Consider the following 20,764-nt stretch of genomic DNA (forward strand, 5'->3'; position numbering starts at 1 on the left):
CCCACACAACCACAGATCCACCAGCAATTGCAGACTAAAATAAGGACACATACTCCGTTGACATTAGGCGTTTATGTGTTGTAATCAGCAGATAGGAAACCACTAAGGTGAACGTCTTTTGGAGAAAGTGGGACATCTGCGCTGGCTACATCATGTGAGCAAAGCATACTCAGCATCCTGTCAAGGATTTGTAAGGATGTGCAGACGCGGCAGAGTTTATCTGGTACATCAGCCGGACGGGATGGGAATGTTGTCGCAGCGGGTGTCCGGTCGGAGAGAAACAGAAGGACTAGAAAACGAGGCGTCAACTCAGCTTCTCCTAATTGTCATGATGGCAAAGTCTCTGCAGACACGAAAGTGGACCTGGAGTGTTTTTTTTTTTTTTTCTCAGCTAAATTTACTTTTGTGTAGAACAAAGTTCAAATTTGAGTTTGAAATGGATCAAAATTAGTTATTTCATAACCTTCGGGTATAATTAAATAATAAAGTACCTTTGTTTGCAAGACTCTTTCCCCAATTATCAAGTATAATCTGATGTCCTTCTGTTAACTCACAAAAAAAAGTGATTTTAGTATAAATGTTATATACCTATATTATATACATATATATATATATATATATATATATATATATATATATATATATATATATATATATATATATATATATATATATATATATTTTGTTTTACTTTCTTGTTACGGATTATCTTTTTTTTTATCTTTTCCAAAACCTCCTGTTCACATTATTGTCCAAAAGGCTGAATTAATTTAATTTAAAAAAAAATTACTTTGTGGAAACTAAAAAAGGTTACAACTTCCTATTGTAATGTTTCAGTTTAAAGATTTTCCCAAGTTAATTCATGAAACTTTAAAATGACAAGTTAATTTTGGACTTACATGTTTTTTTTCTGGGCTTCCCTTAAACATATAGTTTATTTCTATACAGTTAAGTTCTGTAACAGTAACCTGTAAAACTAACAGAACTTCTTTTGGTCATGAAACTACATTAACTCAATATTTCACATCAGTGCAGGCCAGCATTAGATTTTATGTTTCAACAAATATCCATAGGTCTATTATTGTTGTTGTTTTCACAGCTGGACATAATCCATTTTACTGAATGCAATTAAATTATTTACATACTTATGTATGTGCGGTATTATGTAAAATACCGCACAAAGCAGACGGTAATGTAGGAAAGAAAACACAACTTCCTCTCTCAGACCTGCTTTGGTTATTCCATCCCAAATATTTCCATCCTTACACGGGGAAAACCAATCCCCGTGAAAAATGAACATAATCATTTTCATTTTCCACATTATTTAATTTCTATTAATCCCTTAAATTGTTTTTTAAACTAAGCTCTGTGTAATCGCTCCCAAAATATTTGCAAAAAACAAACAATGAGTTTTTGTCTTAAATTATTGTGCTGGTATTTTTCTGAAAGGATGAGGAAAACAGCTAATTTGTCAGATAATTTGTCTCACTTAAGCTGCATGTGATTGTTTCTGTGTGCAGAATAACTCTGGTCCTTGCCTGTCCGATGGATCTGAAGAACTTTCCCATGGACGTCCAGACCTGCATCATGCAGCTAGAGAGCTGTGAGTATTCACACCCAGCGAAGCAGACGGATCAGTCAATCAATCACTGCGATGACAGGTCGAGAGAAGTGGTGAAGATTTCTCTGCAGCCTCTCCTTTCTCCAAACAGGCTGAGGGAAATCAGAGAAAGGACAAAGAGAGGCCGTCAGTATATCTCTGAAAGCTCAGTGAACGTACACTAATCAGCCACAACATGGAATCGGAGTCTGCAGCCGAAACCTCCCCCAGAGCCCTTTTCTCTCTGGGACACATCTAAAATACATTTCCTGAAAGGTAGTCAAAAGGCTGCATAGCAGGAATGATCCAATTTGAGCAGAATTTAAACCACCTGCAGACCAGTGCTCAACCTTGGTAGGGAAATTTTAGTTTGTGATGTGGAACCCTGTCGCTCTTATAGGGGACCTATTGAGCAAAATTAACATGTTTTTGTACGTCCATTTGGGTCTCAACTACTTCTAGCCAAACCATAAAAAATAAAAAAAAACACCAAGCAATTTTTTGGTGTCTGGAAAATGAGGCGTTTCAAAAAGCACCCGATTGTAAAGACAAAATGAACGCATACTAACAACCCAAGCAAAGCTCCAGGACGTTTGGTCAGCTGCTAGAAAAGACAAGTATTTGCTTGTTGACTTGCCATTTAGCAACCACTTGTTACATTCTTGTTGTTTGTGCAGGAGGCTCGATTTCTGCTTTTGAAAATTGTACAGTTGAAATTGAATTGAAAATGTTTGCAATGATTTTCACATGTGAGTGTAAGTATGGAGTTGGGAGGGCGTGGCCAGCAGCAGCTTATTTGAACTTAAAGTGACAAGAGGCTCTAAAACAGCTCAATCTGAAAAGAGCTTAAAATAAGCAGAACTGAGCAGACTAACATCTCATTATCTAGGATGATTTCATGCAATAAAATGTAACCAACATAGTCCTATGTCACCTTTAAGCTCTCCTTCTTCAGACCGAGTCGGACACTTGGTAAAAAGGTGTGAAGTGTCCCGTTGGTAGAAATCATGATTTCATTGCTTATATTGATTATGACTACAGGAGGTAAACCTCTCTGTGGCTCAGCAAGGTGCAGAAACAACATCGTCCTCCTCTTTCTAAGATAAAATGCCAAATGGTTCAGACATTCTGACCCACTGCTCTCTTCCCCAGTCGGCTACACTATGAATGACCTGATCTTCGAGTGGGACGAGAAGGGAGCCGTGCAGGTGGCCGACGGTCTGACGTTACCTCAGTTTATACTCAAAGAGGAGAAAGATCTGCGCTACTGCACCAAGCACTACAACACAGGTGAGTGGGGCAGAAAACTACTGATGGTTCTGTTTCTCCATCCTCCTCTTTTCCTTTATGAAATACGCAAATGTGTTGGAATTGATCGTTTTATTTATTTATTTTTTTATTTCAGTTTGGGGAAATTAATGGAAAAAATGTGTAAAATAAATTACAAAATAAAAATGTAATGATGATATGGATTAAAAACGAATAAGCAAAAAGAAAGGACAAATAAAAAAGACCAAAATTAAAAATTTTCTCAACAAAAAAGTGCAGTGAAATTCTGCAACAGAGAGAAATAAAAGGCGTATGGAGTCGGTGACGGTGACAGACTGGGGGCTGCCGCCACGCTCTGTTTCTCTCTCCATGAGATGTGGCTGAAAACCATCTGTCCTGTCCAGCCCACGACTCCGACAAGCCGGAGAAAATCCAACAGATTCACAGATAAATATGTTTTAAAGCTGGCAGCTGAACAAAGACAGAACAGAGAGCTCATTGGTCGGGCCTGATCAGGGATGAAGCTCACAGGGGACAGTCATTGGTTCACCTCCCATCACACTGAACTGTTTAATTTAATGCATTTTGAATATCCTGAAAAAAAAACAAGAAATGTACACACAACAGAAAATATACAAATAAATCTAAAAATGTACTTTTGAACGTTTTGGGTTTCTAACAGCAGACAGTACTGTAATGTTTCTGGGTCAATATTTATCCAGATCATATTCTTGGACTTTGCGTTGGTTTTGTTTGGAAAACACTCATAAATCCTTGAAAGATATTGAGAAAAGCTTTCTGAAATTCCAAAAATAAAAATATGATATAGACAATGACTGATTAAAAACTTAAATTTCCATCTTGGATTCATTAGATGCAAACAGAACCACTTGTGGAAGCGTATCTTAATAGATTAGAAAAGGTAACTAATTTCTGTGATTCACTTCTAAAAGTGAAACTAATTTATTATGCGATACAAATATTCTACTCAAATATTCCTGTTAATTTTGATATTAAAAACCTACAGCCCATGAAAACAAAACTGAAGATCAATAAAAAGGAAAACGATTATTTTATACAGTAAAGTTATATTATGTTACACATTGATAGAGAAGCTTCATACTTGTCTCAATGACTCCCTCCAGCCCCTGTTTGATAGAAGCTCTCTTGAAAAGTGAGTGGAAGGAAAAAGTGAGACTTCAGAGCATCATGAAGAAATGCCCATTGAAGAGACTCACAAGGTGTGACTGCCGCTGCAGTCAGAGCTTTTGAATTTTCTGCTTTCATTAGCTGTGAGACAAATTCATAAAAGTTAACAGACATAAATGTTTGAGTTATACAACTTTCTGTGTAAGGTAAGGTTAGGTAATTTGATTTATATAGCACATTTTCAGCAACAAGGCAATTCAAAGTGTAATAAATTGATTTGGATTATTTGTTGGGCTGCACCTGCAAGTAGTTTTTTAATGTCTCCTTCACAACATTAAGGTTACAAATGTTTCTTTTTGTCCCCCTAAAGACAGTTTTATGCACAGCCACAAGGGTAAATAGTGAGCTTTCGGTTAATATTTTGTAGCGTTTTCCTTCAATACAACAGTGACTCGATAAAGTACATACAGAGCAGAGGGCAGAAAGAGCGAGCTCATTAGTAGAAGGTTGGTCGGTAGCACATTTATCAAGTAACATGTTGACATGAGCTGTTTGCTCTTACCACAACAGAGCGGAGTCTGATTTTCCTGCGTACCTGAAACCGTTCCTCTGTTTCCTTTCACTGCTTCACCGACATAAATTCCTCCAAAACTGTTTACCCCCGTTTTGCTGCTCTTCTGCATCCCTCGCATCTCATCCCAGGCCTGCTCCTCGGTGGCCGTTTGCTGTGTGTGACGACATGTTTGTGTGAGTTAGTGTCCAGGGTTGAGTGTGCACTCAGCTCACTGCTTCCTAATCAAGCATTAAGAGGGAATTAAGGTGTCGTTTCCCTCAGATTTATTAGCTGCAGTCTGTTGTGACTGAGGAAGAGGGAGTCTTTTCCCCGTATCCGTCTTTCTCCTTCAATCTGCCACTGACTGTTTCCGTTTTATTTCTTCCCATTCCTTCACTCACCTCCCATAACATCTCCCACATTATTCCCAACACACACACGCACACATATGGAAATCCCTGTTTGAAATACTAATTACGGTTTCTGCTGCATTGCAGGGGGCTTTTGTTCTGTGGCTGACAATATGTTTGGGGTGTGAAAAAAGTTGTTAACACCTAAACAGATCAGAGACATAATCCATTTTCTTGTGCATCGCTTCTATTTTCTTTGACATCCTCTTGAGCTGAAGTACAAACTACATCAGCAACATGTTTTCCTGCAAGGTGTTTCTGAAACAAATCATATTGTGCTGCTTTCGCACAAGTTGACAGCATTTAGGGTGGTTTAGAGCCATATAAAAGTGAATGATTGAATAAAGCTTTTGTATCTAGCCTGAGTTGTTTTGAGTAATCAACTCTTCTCCTACTCTTTTTCATTAGATGCATACACAGTAATTACTCTCTACAACTCTTAAAGAGAGCCTTCAGTTTCCAGTCTGACAGGACTCAGAGCAAATCGAGTTCAGTAGGCTGGACTTCAGCTGCTCATCTTGTGGCTTCCCACATGTTTAACTCAACCGGGTTATTATGACACGACATATAAAGCGACGTGTTTAATATATTACTGGTAAACAAGTTGCAGTTTTTCTATTTTGCATCTCCTTAAAGCCAAGAATTTGATTTAAGTTCGTCAGGATTTTAGAATTGATTGTACTATAATTTCTCTATCTTTCTTTATTTCATTTTAATATATTGTATCTTTGTGTCTTTTATATTATTTGGGTTTGAAGCACCTTGCAATTCATTTTATTCCTAGAAAGAGGTGTGCTTGCCTTACTTGTTTTTTTCCCCAATATTTTACAGTATTTTAAAATCATCTTATCACACAGAAAATGAATAATGTTATCCTAAAGTGCTTAAAAAATGTAAATATTTAGATTTGTGTTCCAATAAGCCTATTTTATATGGTAGTTTTTATTCTAGCTTTTGATGCATTAATGGAAAAGGGAACCTCATTTTACTTCTAAAATAACCTGGACAATTTTATGAATAAAAAACAAAAACAAGCAGATTTGTTCTGTTGGACATTAATGAGATAGTCACATCAACTCATTCTTTCTTAGAAAACATTTAGCTTTTGGTAGCACAATCAGGACCTGCATTTCCTATGAGTAATAACGTTTTAGCATGAACTTGTAGATATTTCTCTTCAAGTAATAATACAAAGTTAAAGTCACTTCATTAGCATCAGAGGTGGAGGCTTAACAAGTTGATTAGATAGACTGCTGATAGTCGGAGTGGATTTTAGATTTTCTTGTATTTTCTCATTGTGCAACAGTTTTGTTTTTGTTTTTGCAGTCTAGTCTTATAAAATACTACTTTATCTCAACAATGATTTTGAACTCATTCCAAAAAAGAAAGCAGCCCTCACAGTCTGTTTATACCTCTGCTGCTGTGGACGATAAATATGGTTTTTAAAATATGCACAGACATGTTCAGAGTGCAGTGTGAAGTTCAGTAGACACACACAGACCCACCAACAGTGAGATATGAGCTCGGCTGAATAATTTCAATCTTCTTATCAGATGGAAAATATGGACAGCACTTAAAAGCTCCCAAGTGTATCACAGCTATAAATCAACCTCATGAACTCTCCTCCTCCTTCCTCTTCCCTCGTTCCTTCTGCCTTTTAATGTCTCCATGCTCCTCTCATCTCTTTTCTCTCTTTGGTTTTCCCTTGAATCTTCTGCCTCTCCCTTCTTCTCCGGGTTTCAAGGGTTAACTCTTAACTGATGGGGCTACCCTCCATTGATCCTCTTTGATTAAATGGATTGTCAGCCATCTTGCTCTCTGGCTATCTTGCAGTTTATTATGGGACCCATTGCTCATTACATTACCGAGAAAGACTGAGGGACATTAGCGCTGCAGCAGTACTGCAATGTAAATAAGCCTGCTGCAGCGTAGGTCGATTAAAATATCATTGCAGATTTTCTTTATGCGCGTTGTTTATCTGTGAAACCTCTTTTTTCTCATAAATGTCTACAACTGACAGCATGTGTTCAGTGATTTAAAACTAAACTAAAACACAATTAGGACAATTAGTTTGCAGAAAACAAATGATGTTAAAGTCTGGATGGAAAATGCTATTTGGAAGCAGCATATGTTTTTAAACATCAATCAATAAGTCAATCAAGTTTATTTGCATAGCACATTTCAGCAACAAGGCGTGTGTGTTTACATCATAAACACACACACACACACGCAAAATACAAAATTGTACATTATCCCCACAAAGTCTAACCTACTGGATATGGTGGATGTGTACTTGTATGAGTTATTAAGTACAATGTATTTATGGGAAGGTATTTTAATAAGTGAACCTGTTATTTTTTTACAAGTTACTTTAAATCATAAGGTGTTAAAGGTTTTAAAAAGAATAACATTTTACTTTCTAACTGATGGAGTTCTTTCTGTTTTTGTTTTTTGTGTCCTCAAATTACTCAAATGAGTAATTCCCTAACACTAGAAAATGTTTTTAAAACTTTGACATACTTGTTGCTCATCACATGAAAGGACTAAGTGGACAGTAGTGCCCTAGTACTTCAGAGTTCCCAGCATTTTTAGTTGACTGCATACTGTAGCTACTATCAGCATTCACCAAAATGCATCTCTAAAGCAGTTTTTAAGTCAAAATTTCTGAGTTCTAAAACAGAAAAAGAAAGAAAGCAAGAAAAATCAACTGGAACATTCCCTGAAGCCTGGATCGAAGCCTAAATGTCTGAAAACAACTACAATCTATAAAATCCAATATGGCTGCTGGATGTTTAAAATGTAGTGAAGGTTAAAGACATTAAATATTTATTTGAACTGCTATTCATTTGGTTTCTGTTGGACTGCCCTCACACATGTTGTACTGTGAAATGTTAGACAACATGTATCCCTAATTCTTGAATTTTTGAAATTTTAAAAAACACTTTGTCATTTTGTGCTTCTACTAATAATTAGCATTGTCATGTGGAGCAATTAGAACATCCCAGTAGATTTAATGACTTGCAACTAGATTATGAGTTTTGGATTCCATGCCAAATTGCGTACAACATATTTCTGGGTAATGTATGAATAATGTTATCGCTGCAAAATTGTTGCTACTTATTGTCTTAACTGATTTGTTTTAATATAACTAATTGGTCTCCTTTTTGTAGAGGTAGTTGGACTCTAGAAGAGGTTTATTGTCGATCAAATTAAGTTGAATGTTTTATGATACTTTCAGAAAATCAGTTACATTCAGCCATAGAGCAGTAACCTGAAAAAAACCCAACACTTTTTACGTTTTACAGCTGCTTGGGAGAATGTTTCACGTTTCTTCTGTTAGCCTGTTTCTGTATGTGATCCCATACTGACTTCGTGTTGTTAAGATCAGAACTCCTTGGGCTGCACTATCTGTTGCACAAATCTTTGTTCTTTAGGTAGAGAACAGGAATCTTGACTCTGTTGGTGTATTTTGGGTCAAAACTCTGAGGCTTCTGAAGAAACGGAGGGATTAGGTGAAGCTGAAATTCCTGACTTTGTTCGCCATGAGCTCTGAGACAACAACATGCTGCGAGCACAAGCATCAATCACTTCTTTAACCCACACAGCCTCAGGCCTGGGAGTGCCTGTGGCACTCTGCAGCACAAAGGCACAAAACGCCTTTTGTGTTTCTGCTGAAATAATACACTCATCTTATATCCACCCAATCAAATGAAATATATAGCATTATATAATTAAAGCGTGCCAATACACTGGATTCAAAATTAATTAATTTAATCTGAACTATTCAATATCAAAATCATTACATATTCATATGGTATGTGCTGATTTCAGTCACAGTTTGGTTTCTGATCAGTTTCTTACCCGAACAATCTCTATCAGCACATTACCTCTGTCTCTAACTTTACTCACTAGTTTTGCTCTGAAGGTTTACAGCATCACAAAGGGAAAACTGATTGTTTAAAATAGAGAGTGTTTATAATATTAGTGGTTGTTGAAGACACTTGGGGCATGTCGAGACCTCCCAGTCGCTTAATGTTTACAGGTGCAAAGCCACAGCTGGATATTCCTTAGTTTTGTCCTGATTACTACGCACTGCTTCTGAACTGTAACCTGCTCTCTGCTTGGAGATTTGTTAAATAAAATCTCTCCATAAGAAATTGAAGGTGTTCATACAAATCAATTATCTCCTGGCATGCACTGCTAGAAGACCAAGATGTCTTCCAAATCTCCCAATTCTTTAAGGCTGCATTTAATAATCTGTGTTTTTCTGCTTCAGGTAAATTCACCTGCATCGAGGCTCGTTTCCACCTGGAGCGTCAGATGGGTTATTACCTGATCCAGATGTACATCCCATCGCTGCTCATCGTCATCCTGTCCTGGGTCTCCTTCTGGATCAACATGGACGCAGCGCCTGCCCGCGTTGGTCTGGGAATCACCACGGTGCTGACCATGACCACGCAGAGCTCAGGCTCCAGAGCCTCTCTGCCCAAGGTGCAAAGAAATCAGACTCATTTCTACACCTGTTCAGACTCTTACTGATGCATAGAGTGGCATTAACTGAATGACATAAAACGCACTTGATGAGTTACAGTGAAGGGCGAAAGGAAATCATCAAATAAACAAAAACCGTTTTAAAGCCCCTCTGTCTTTTTCAAATGGAAGTGGAGCAAATATGAGCCTGTCTGATTCCAGGGAAGATGCAATTCAAACACACTCACTCTAAGTTTGTTTACATTTGGAGCTTTGTGCGCTCTGGAAACCAAACTAGTGAACCGTGATTCCTCTGCAGTTCAGCTGTCATAGTAATAATCACGCACCACAGCTGAGTGTACATGCGGCTCAGTCACACACTCGCAGGCAAATCAGTGTGACTGCTATCAAACACACCTACACATGACGTACTGCATCGAGTCAGGCTGGAGGGAAATGGAGGTGGAAGCGAAGAACATTTACAAGAAAGGTGGGCAGTTTTTTCTTTCAAGGATTTCACCAAAAACAGCAGAGGCACACGGTGCCGATGTTCATCCATCCACCTGCTGCGTTCTGGGGACAAATCCGGGAGGGAAACTAGACAGTCCTCTCCCCATCAACACCATCCTGTTTCTCATGAGAGATCGATAGATTGCCCACAAAGTTCAAGATAAATTCTTCTGGGCCCATTCTCTGTTCAGTCTGCTTTAACTGAACTCTAGTTTATTTGTTTAGAAAGTCTGGTTTGTTGGAGGATGTGTGAACGCGCAATCAAGCTCTGATGTGGACAAAAAATGCTAACTCTGGTTTGATTGAAGTGAATTTTTGCAGAGTGCAAATATATATTTGGAGGCAAGTGGACCAGAAACCACTCCAAAAGCTAGAGGCGAACTATAGTGCAAAGTATTCTGGGTAAATACAACCAAAACAAATGTGAGATTCTAACACAACAGCAAAAAATAGCTAATGTTTTTTTGTTGTTTTTTTACCAAAGACAAAAGAGAAATCTTACAACCTCTCAAATTTGACGCCACTCCATTTTTGTTTACATTACGTGAAAAAGGAAGTTGTGCTCACGTCTTCTTCAGAGATATTCATGATGTTTCCTTCGGTTGTTCTTCATGCAGCGCCACCACAGGCGAGGGATGGAACAGGTTTCTCAAAGGGTTTGGATCGTTTGATACAGTGCAGTGTGAAAGCAAACCGCACCATCTAAAAATTTAACAATTGTTGCAGTTTTGGTCACCAGTCGAACCGAGTCTACCAGACTGTCGGGTGTGAAGACATCCTCTGGTTCTCTTCCCACTGTGACATGCCTGGAAAACCTCCAAACAGAAGAATGTCCAGAGGAATCAAATGACTCAACCACTTTATCTGGCTCCTTTTAGATGCAGAAAGGCAGTGGCTCTATCCCAAGATCTCAGTAAATAGACATTTGCTTTTCGGTTTAGCTTCTTCTTCATCACTGCAGACTGAAGCAATGTTCTCAACACTGTAGCAACAGCTTCAATCAGTCCTTTCACCAAGGACCACGGGGATGTGGAGCTACTGTGAGTCTAATAATGCAAAATGAATCCACCTTTATTTGAACTTAAAAAATGTTTGAGTTCTTTTAAGTCCAAATATGTGTATATTAACATCTAAACAATTATTTATTCATTTATTGTGAAATTATAGTGCTGCACTGAATAATCTAGATTTTTTTTTACACGTCTTTACCATTAGTGAGAGTAAGTCTGATGAGAATGGCCTGTTTCCCGTTACGTTGCTGCTTTATGCCTGAATGATTGTCAAGCTGAGGTGTCCCTCAGCTGTTCAAAGATAAATGTTTTCCTATCACTGTCGCAAGGTGAACTTCCTGACGGTGTGTGTGCAAAAGATCCAAAGTCATAATTTAATTAGATTTTATATAGGTGATTGTGTTTTCTTTGTGTTTGACTCAAGGCTTCACAAAGTGATCAGAGTAGAGATAAAGAGGTAAAATGACAGGACAGGGTGTAAATTAATTAGACAGACAGACTTCGTTTAGCTCCTGTCTGACCATGTCTGATATTTCATGTATGAAAAATGGATAGTGAACCATAAAAAGCAGAGCCAAAAAGGCCAGGGCCTCAAAACAAAAACTCAGACACAAGGCTCTGTTTATTTATTCTAATTCTATCTGATGATTTTTTTCTTTGTTTTTTTCTCGACCGCCTGCAGGTGTCCTATGTGAAAGCCATTGATATCTGGATGGCCGTCTGTCTGCTGTTTGTCTTTTCGGCCTTGTTGGAATACGCCGCCGTGAACTTTATCGCCCGCCAGCACAAGGAGCTGCTGCGCTTCAGACGGAGACGACGACACATGAAGGTAAACGCTTCTGACTTTTTCTCCAAGGACAGGACTGATCCTGCTGTGTGTCAACTGAAAAATCAGTTGGACTTTATTTAAATTTTAGATTTCATCCTGTGGAGTTTGGTTGCCTGAAACAAAGAATCAGTTTAATTCATGAGGTGTTTTAGTCATGTGAAACGGAGAAAAAAAACCCCTCTCCTCTTCTCCATGCTCAAGTCGTCTGAAAACATTCAGGTCCTCGCTTGATCCTGGCTTTGTGCAGTACTTATTATTGTCTTGTAGAGAAACGAGCCATCAATGTTTCATAGGCCGAGCTCCGACTGAAGGCTGAGCCGAGCTGCACAGCAAAGAGCTTGTTGTGAATTCACAAACATAGAAAAAATATTTTTTTTAAAATCCTTCTAGTTCTAGAAATGCAGCAAAAGTCCACCCAAAGGTCTTTTTTATTTTTAAAAAGCCATTCTCAAACATTTTAAAATATATCCTATTAAAATATTAAATAATATGATCATCTAATATTTATTCTCTGTCAGCCTAGCTAATTAACGGACGCCCATTAACAAAATAAGAAATTAGAAAAGCTATACTGTAATTATAAAAGGGATAAACTGTTCAATCAGTAATGGCTCTCCAGTGCTGCACTTTAAATATAAAGACACAAAGACGCTCAATAAAAATATGAATAATTCAAAGTGCAGTAAATAACAAAATAACAAAGAGTGTTTATGGTGCATAAACACTCTTAGTAGATGAAACATTGTGGCTGTAAACATTGATCTTATTTTGCAATTTGGATTTTTATTGATTGTTTGGAGAATCCAAGCAACCAGCAGCTATAAAAACAAAACTACAAATTTAATATAGATTATGAATGCTTAAGAAGAATGTGATGAATGCAAAAAAACTGACATTTTATTTTCAGTCACTTCTCTGATCATTGATATGCTATATGTCACATAAGCCGCCTTTATCTTCCTCAGTTTTGGAAGCAATAAATCTTATAAACTACTTTAACTTTTAATGACTGTCAAAATGCTCAAGAACGTTAAATCAGATAACATGAAGTCTCATTAAAAAGTTTAGACTCCATAGTTATTAATTTTCATTATAGCCGTGTAGATGCGTATAAACACAATGACCTCTGCCCCCTTGTCTTTAGAGGATTTTCTTTTTCTAAATTTATTGTCATTTCTTTTACTTTGTTTCGACTCTGCAGTATTTAATCTGTGCATTCTGTTTGGCTGGTTGGATTTATCAGTGCAGGCGGCTGTATCGAGTAAGGAGTAAAGCTGTCAGGCCTGCAGGGAATATTGATGCGCTTGCCGATTGTGAAGCTGGCAGACATTGTGGGGAGCAGGGCAAAAAAAAAAAAACCTCAACCACAAGAGAAGAAACAATGCACCTGCACTTTAAAACAAAACAAAAAAAATCCATGCAGCTTGGATTTGTGTTTGTGTGAAAAGGAGATGGAGATTTGCGTCTTCAGAGCCGGTGAACATGCTTACATTTCTAAGTGCTGTTGTGTAATTTGGTGTCAAAGGGGCATGTATTCGCATTTGATTTAACTTAAGTTACTCAATTCAGTCTGACATCTCGGATGCGAGCATCACGTTTTCATGAATTTATGAGGACACGGTATACAGAAGCCCAGAAAGGTGACAGCTAAATTAGGAAGCCACATTTCAGAATTGGGATTAAGGCGGGATTATGTCTAGGTATATGTTGACTGTGTCATTTAATATTATCATATCCATTTTCACTTCATCCTCCATTATTTTACCGGTTGAGGAAATTTCAATTTGGTTTAAGCTTTTGATCAAACAGCTGAATCCAGATTCAAATCTTTTCACAAAAGCTTCTGCAAACCAGAGAATTGTGTCTCAGAAAATCTAGAATTCAAAATTGAATCCAATTTTGAATTTGCTAAGTGCTGTAGTTTTAAGCAGCACTTCATCAGATGAGGCCGTAAACACCCAAATATCATTTAAAACACTCATTTTGTCTTTTAACAAAATAAGATTAGAGGTTTTAAAGAACATGAATTTGTTTAATTCTAGCATTTATTAATTTCTGTTTTGAAAGCATTTCAGAGCTAGAGCTACTGATTGTTACACAGCAATACTATGAAGTTTTATCATTTTATGACTTTATTCTAGTAATTTTATTTTCTTCGTTTTCTTAGCATGGCCTTAATACTCCATTGTAAACAAAAGAGAGTGTTGAAAGCAGTGACGTTGTGATATTTTTTAATTTATTCAGCCCTACTTTTAAATAATTGTCATTTACTGAAGTCAAAGGAAAAGTGTCTGTTTCTAGAGAACATGCTGTTGTTCCTAGTGATTACAACTTGAGTGGACATCTTCATAATAATTAAAAGCAGACTTTGACATGTTCCTATAAAATAGACATGAGGAGCTCAGAGAGGCAGTGGGACAGAGAGTTGGCAGGGGTGAGAAATATGATAATATAAAAATCTATTAATCCTTAATCCCATTTTTGTTATTCCCAATCCCCTGAGCCCTGACGACAGGTGAAGTGGTGGATTAAACAGTCCGACTGCCGCTGCACTTTCAGGGAGAATCAGACAGAAAACCTCTCTGTGTGTTTTTACGTCTGTCTCGGGTCTCTCGACCGGCTCTCACCTCAACAGTAGGAGCAGTGGGACCGTGGGCTTGGATCCGACAAACATCTGGCATGTTTGTCGTTTTTTTTCTTCCTCTTTTCGTGGTTGATGGTGAAAGCAGGAGGTGAATCCAGGCTGTTGCTGTGTTACATAATAAGGACATTTGTCTGTTCAGATGAGGCCAACATGTGAGTGACTTCACAGCTGAAAACATTTTGGTTGATGACAAATTCTCTGCAATTTGATTGCTAAGCTCATATTAATAAATAGGTGAGTTAAGGTTCGTGTTTCTTATATAATATTTTGTTAATCAAATGGGGCTGTGTCATGTTACTCTGCAGGATTTGGGTTATTTTGACATTTATTGTATGCCATAAAAATACACAGAAATTATCTTATCCTTTTTGACACACTTTCCTCCATTTAGTTTTTTTGTCTGATTTTCAGTTTTTATACTGAAAAAAACTGTCTTTAGCCTATATTTTGCTTAAAAAATATAAATATAATGTTGCCATGGCAGCAGCAGAGAATGCCATCACAGTCCTTATATTCCAGCAGCTTGCAATGCAAAACCTCCACATGTGCAAACAGTAAGGAGCTTTTCAACTTCTCCATGTAAACTGTTTGAAACCAGGGCTTCAAGGAACTCCGAAAACACACGGAGGATAGAGGGTATTTGCATTTGAAGCAGGACTTTGCATAATTTTACGGAGATGGAGAAATTCATCATTCAAAACATTTGTCAAATTCAGCTCCTCTGGTCTTTTCGCTCTATTTCAAGTGTAGTTTAATAAAAAAATAATAATAATAATAAAAAAAGGGAGACTATGATGATGATCTGATATAAAAATGATGAGCATCCTCAATAAGATGTTGAGCAGTAATCCTGGAGCTGTGAAATAAATCTGGTGATGGTGAAAACCCCGTCTCTGACACAGCGAGGGAGAGAAAGACAGACAGTCGTTCGGCGTCACGTTCTTAATTAACCTCCCGGGCCAGTCCTTCTAATGTGAGTCTAATGTGATCCATTAGGGACGACTATCAGTCAGGTTTCAGCTCAAAGGACAGCGTCACTGCAGCATATAGAAACCAGCAGTTTGGGGAAATCAAAGCCCAAGCATGCAGAAACTGTCAAATGTGTAGAAGAAAGAGCAGAGGAGGAAGGGAAGGCATGTTTTCCTGGAAAATAAACACCTCCAACAAGGGTTTAAGCTGCCTGATCCTTCCCCTCCTCACAGCTGGAGGAGGCAATCACTCTGAGTTTTCATTGAGATTCCTCTCAATGATGACCCTTCAGCATTGTGTAATTGAAGTAGTCTTCAGAGAAAGCAACTCCTGCTCCTCCTTTTGACTCTGTTTGAGGCTTTAAGAAAAGACAGTGACAGGGGACTTGAACCAATTTCAGGTCAAATCTGCAGCGGTGAAATGAAAAATGGTAGTAAAGGGTGAAGTAATAAACTTCAACTAAGACGAGCCGGCTTTTTAATCAGTACTCTGGGCTGGCTGAAGCTTTGATTAAATTGCTACTGGGATAAACTCTTCATGATGTATTTATTGCGCATAATAGAGGGAGCAATATGGATTCAAAGTATGTCACAAAATATGAAGAAAAAAATGTCGTAATCATATTTAGTATAACACATAAAAAAATTAGGGACACCAACAGTTAATTTATATTAAAACAATAAATTTAATTATAACAGTCAGCTTTTAGTCAGCATAGCATAGACACAAAAATGCACTAAAATGCTGCACAACAGCAACGAGATCCAATAAGAACGGTAAGAGGAACATCAATAAATAAAAGTAGCATAGCAACTGTGAGTATTTGTGGAATAGTATAAAACATACTAACTCATTTTAAGATGTCACGCTATTTTCATCAGATGTAGAGTAGATTCATATCTATTAAAGCACTTTAATGTCAAGATAAATTATTTCATGAAAGTCATGGCAAAGGCAAAGAAAATTCCAGAGTTTTGTGTGTTTGCTGTGGCTCTAGGGTGTAGAAATGTACTTTATTTTTCACAAGCTTCATCTATATTGCATAAAAATGACAGTGTGGTCTGCAGTTATGTGTATGTTGTATATTTGTTTTTATCATACATTTCAGGTGAAATTAAATTTTGCAAGATAATAGAAAGCCAATAGAAATTCCAGAGGGTGAACTTTCCCCTACATTATTTTGGGATTTGGGTTTTAAACACAGCATAGAGTTCGCTCTCTTTGGAAGGAATACAAAAATCCTTAACCTCCTCACATAATCTTCAAAACAATTTGTTTCATTTGTCTTTTAATCCACAAAAATCATTTTATTTTAAGCTCTGAAAGAGAGCGCAGCAGTCGTACGGCCATCTTCACTTGGAAAAACTGTTGTAAAGAAGTAATTTACCCTCCTAATAACCAGAAATATCAGATATTTTCACTTTTTGCAATTTTACACATGTTCATGATAAGTTTTTGATTAGCTTAGTTTTGCTTTAATCTAGTTTTAAACTCTACTTTTAATGGCTGTTTGGTTCAAGTTGTAGCATTTAAAACTGTTTGCTTAGATTTATGAAGAAATTTATTTTCCATTGCACCTTATTAAAAAGCCAAAAATAAATTTGTGTCTTTCCAAATCTTTGAAATTATATTCCATCTTCTGCATAAATCTAAAAATGATCTCACAGAATACAAATAATCTGTTGTGTTGTGCTTGTTTCCCGTCTTTCCAGGAAACAGTGATGTTCAGTTTGTGCTGATTGCAGCTTGGGCCAATAAATACCCATTACGGCTGCAGACTCATTTGAATTGGAGATGAATGCTAATGTACCATTTCCCTCAGCAGACAGAAGCCAGAGGTTGGTGGGTATTGGGTTATTTGTCCATTCTGAACAGGGCTTGAACTTCAGTTTGACCGTGTGGGGGCCAAAGTTGGCAACAGTCATGTTTAACCTTCATCTTGTGGAGACTGGCAGTGACACTGATCCAGTTCAGACTCCTTTGTGGTTCAGGTCAGTGCTTTAAAGGGGAAGCATTATGTAAAATCAGTTTAGTTTTACATCTTACTATAATGTTATTCCCTCATCAAAAGCGTACCTGGAGTGTTGCTTAGATTTTTTTCATGCATGTTTGAGAAATCCTTTGATCTCCTGTGGCAACCATTCAGCTGTCCAAAACACCTGGTGTCCAAAACGCCTTTCAGACGCAGCTCCTCCTCTGAGCTGAAGTTTCCAAGCATCCCCCAATCAGCTCCTTCAAACTAGCCAGCAGCAATTAGCAAAGATGGTGGAACTGCGCATCCAATGAACTCATTACAGGAGCTACTTCTCAGTGAAATGCTGGTAAAAATTGAATTAAAGGGTTAATGGAGGACTTCCTGAAGGTGGAGTTTCAGAAAGAGCAGGAGTTTTAAAGAGACATATTTGATACTTTAGGATTTTTATAACAGGTTGTTATAAAAGTTACTTGATTATGTTATAAAACGGCACTATGTGCCTGGAAAACACATAGTACTGCCCCTTTAAGAGCATCGTCTTGGTAGATTTACAGGAAAATGGCTTGCAATTGTGACAGACATTGACAGTAACAGCTCATTATTTCCTTTTCGATGGATTTATTATTTATGGGAAGTCTCATGGTGACTCTCGGCCAGGTTAGGAGGGATTTACAGACAGAATCAGTACATCAGCGTGACAGATTTGGATTGTGAATTTACCTGAACATTTCCCCGTGGAGGATTTATTTACTGCTGTGGTAACATCAACAGTTCGTCTGCATATTGTCGAAAATCTAAAAGACCTGACTGAACGATGTCCTCGAGCGTTTTGTGGCTTTAATGCACCCACCTGCAAAGTGCACTCTGCAGCAGCGAGCGCTTGAAGAGAAATCAAAGGGACAGACAACTAGGTCTGATTTCTGGAAGGAACAGTCGGGCTTTTTTTGGGAGACTGTCAGTCCAGATAAAATGCGTCTGCTTCTGATGGCTTGGCTTGAATTGGCAGATATGTAATTCAGAATTCATGCTTCAGTGCCGCTGTCCCTGCCTTGACATAAATCCACTGCTGCACCTCAGCTCGTATTTCAGTGTTGAACGTGAGCCTGTCGCTGCGATGCAGGTAGCTGCAGCAGATGAAGTGGTCCCCGTTGTGCTGATTTCTGTGGTTTCTACCCTGCTGCTTCATTGATTTGTTAGTGGCACTGATAGTCCAGAGAGAGAGAGAGAACGGGCCGGAGCAGGAGAAGTCGGACTGAGGCTGTCTGCTTCAGAAGGCTGTCTAATTAGAAAGACGGAGCAAGAGGGCATCAAACGAACAGATACTGCAGCCCCGAGAGAACAAAAAGGCAGCACGGCCCCCTCTGTGCGCGGAGGCAGAGTGACACCCCCCCCTGCTGGGAGTGCAAAGCAACTGTGCAGGGATCAGATCAATAACGCTGCTCTTCCTTGACAGATCGGGCCGCCTGGCAGCAGCTCGCGTGTTTAATGCAGACAAGCTCTCCCTACTGAACGAGAGAGTGATCTTCTTCAGGAATCAAAGAGAAGTCGAACATGACTGCCTCTCACCTCCACTTCAATCACAACTGTCTTTACTTGCAGAATCAGTGCTATTATTGCAGGCAATGCCCAGAATGCAAATGTGCATTTTAACACCAGGATAGGTTTTGACTAAAATACATAACTTTATGAGAGTTATCTACTGGATATTAAAAATAATAGCGTAATAGATTACAGCATAAACAGCTGCATTTAATATCAAGATTTCTGAATCACACAGTCTTATAACTCTTTGAGAGAAAGACAAACACATCTGATTCAAATGTCTGAATTGCCACCTGAAAACTAGCCTGGTAGAAATCAGCCCCTTGTCCTACACTTTGCTTCGTCCAGAGGTTTCTGGACTCTCGGCTGTGGGGACAATATTCCATCTGGAGACGTGAATTTCGTTGAGGTTTTAAATTTTACCCAATTTCTAACATTTGCCCATGACGTATGTAATGCACCAGTTCGACAGGAAATTACCTGCGCTGTAAACATCTGTCTGCCACTAAGTTTTATTATCAGAAATTTTATTTTTACTATTTTCGCCACTGTTTATTCCACAAGCGCATCAATAAATTTCAGTAAATTTGAATATACGATCAACAGTAGTTACTGTGTGCAGTTTAGTGATATAAATCACACTTCTTTAGATAAGGGACGTCCTGAAGAAGCCAATTTTAAATGGGAATGATTTTCAAAGAAGTATTTGTGTTTTTTTGGCACAATGCTTGCTGTGTGATACACTCATAGCCATACAGATGCCTAAAAAGGTGAAATAAATAGTTGTTTATGGTCATTTTTATTGTTATTACGATAGTACTACAAAATGTGGAGATAAAATTCAAAGTTCACATCACCCAGAGTTTAAAGAGTCACATCTGACTTTTGCCTCACAAATGAGTCATCTTTAGTTTTAGCTACTAAGGATGGCTGTCCTCACTGACTTTCTCCTGTCCAACGTGAGAGACTGGGACAATCTGGAGAAACTTTGTCTCCCGTATCAGGCTCCGCTTTCAGTTCACTGTCCTCTGTGAAAAGAGCTGCGGGTTCAAAGAAGTGGTCAGTGGAAAGTGACCACAGAAGCCATCGCAGTGTTTGAAAATGACATCCTCTCAGTAGGGAACCTCACTTCCTGATTGATCGGCTATAATCGTCTTGTTAGCTGCGATTAGGTGGGGGGATGCTGTACATGCTGGTTTGCTCAAACTGCCTTGATCTCTCCGGCTGTTCGGCAGCTCAGAGAACAAAGGCAGATAAGAGCGCGCAGAGATTAAGAGGCTTGCCGAGCGGTGGGAGTGAAATCAGCCTCCAGACTGACAGGTCGGCAGTCAACTGGTGTGAAACACTCCTGCGGTCTCCAAATTAAACAGGTGTTTAACTGTTGCAGAGGGCATTGCTGTTATCAGGAACACTTTCTGCACTACTTTCTACTTTATTTTCTACAACTCAGTTTTACCCAAATAACGTCCATATATAATGAAACCTATCTCCTGCATTTCAAACCTGACATTGTCTTGCATAAGTAAGCAAACATGAACTTATGCTACCGTTAATACCGCAGATGCAGTGTTTGAAAATGACAGGTGAATCTCTTAAAATGGGAATCTTTGGCCTTATTCTTCAAAACGTCTTTGATTGCATATCATCCAAACATTTTAACGTTGTAGTGTGAGGAGATGAACTCACACCAACCAGCTGTAAATGTTGAGCAAGCTCTGCACCGGCGCTATCACAGTTCTGAACCTCCCAACTTGCAGTTCTTGATGATTGAGAAAACTGTTCTTTCTCAATCAGAAATTCTTTGCATCAGAATCTCCTGAAAGTGAGATTTTGA

At 38.3% G+C, this 20,764-nt stretch overlaps 1 protein-coding gene across 3 annotated transcripts in view; it reads left to right on the forward strand.

The window, feature by feature from the left end:
• The window catches only part of glra1 (glycine receptor, alpha 1), a 123,906-nt gene that overhangs the window by 78,563 nt on the left and 24,579 nt on the right, over window positions 1-20,764 (forward strand). For all 3 annotated transcript variants that reach the window (XM_008420835.3, XM_008420836.3, XM_008420837.3), the window contains 4 exons: window positions 1,521-1,603; window positions 2,753-2,890; window positions 9,258-9,472; window positions 11,654-11,800. In XM_008420835.3, the coding sequence (XP_008419057.1) occupies window positions 1,521-1,603; window positions 2,753-2,890; window positions 9,258-9,472; window positions 11,654-11,800 (583 nt within the window). The remainder of the gene's footprint in view (window positions 1-1,520; window positions 1,604-2,752; window positions 2,891-9,257; window positions 9,473-11,653; window positions 11,801-20,764) is intronic.

This window comes from Poecilia reticulata, chromosome 10 (genome assembly GCF_904066995.2).
Source record: "Poecilia reticulata chromosome 10, P_reticulata-male-v2, whole genome shotgun sequence".
Lineage (NCBI taxonomy): Eukaryota > Metazoa > Chordata > Actinopteri > Cyprinodontiformes > Poeciliidae > Poecilia > Poecilia reticulata.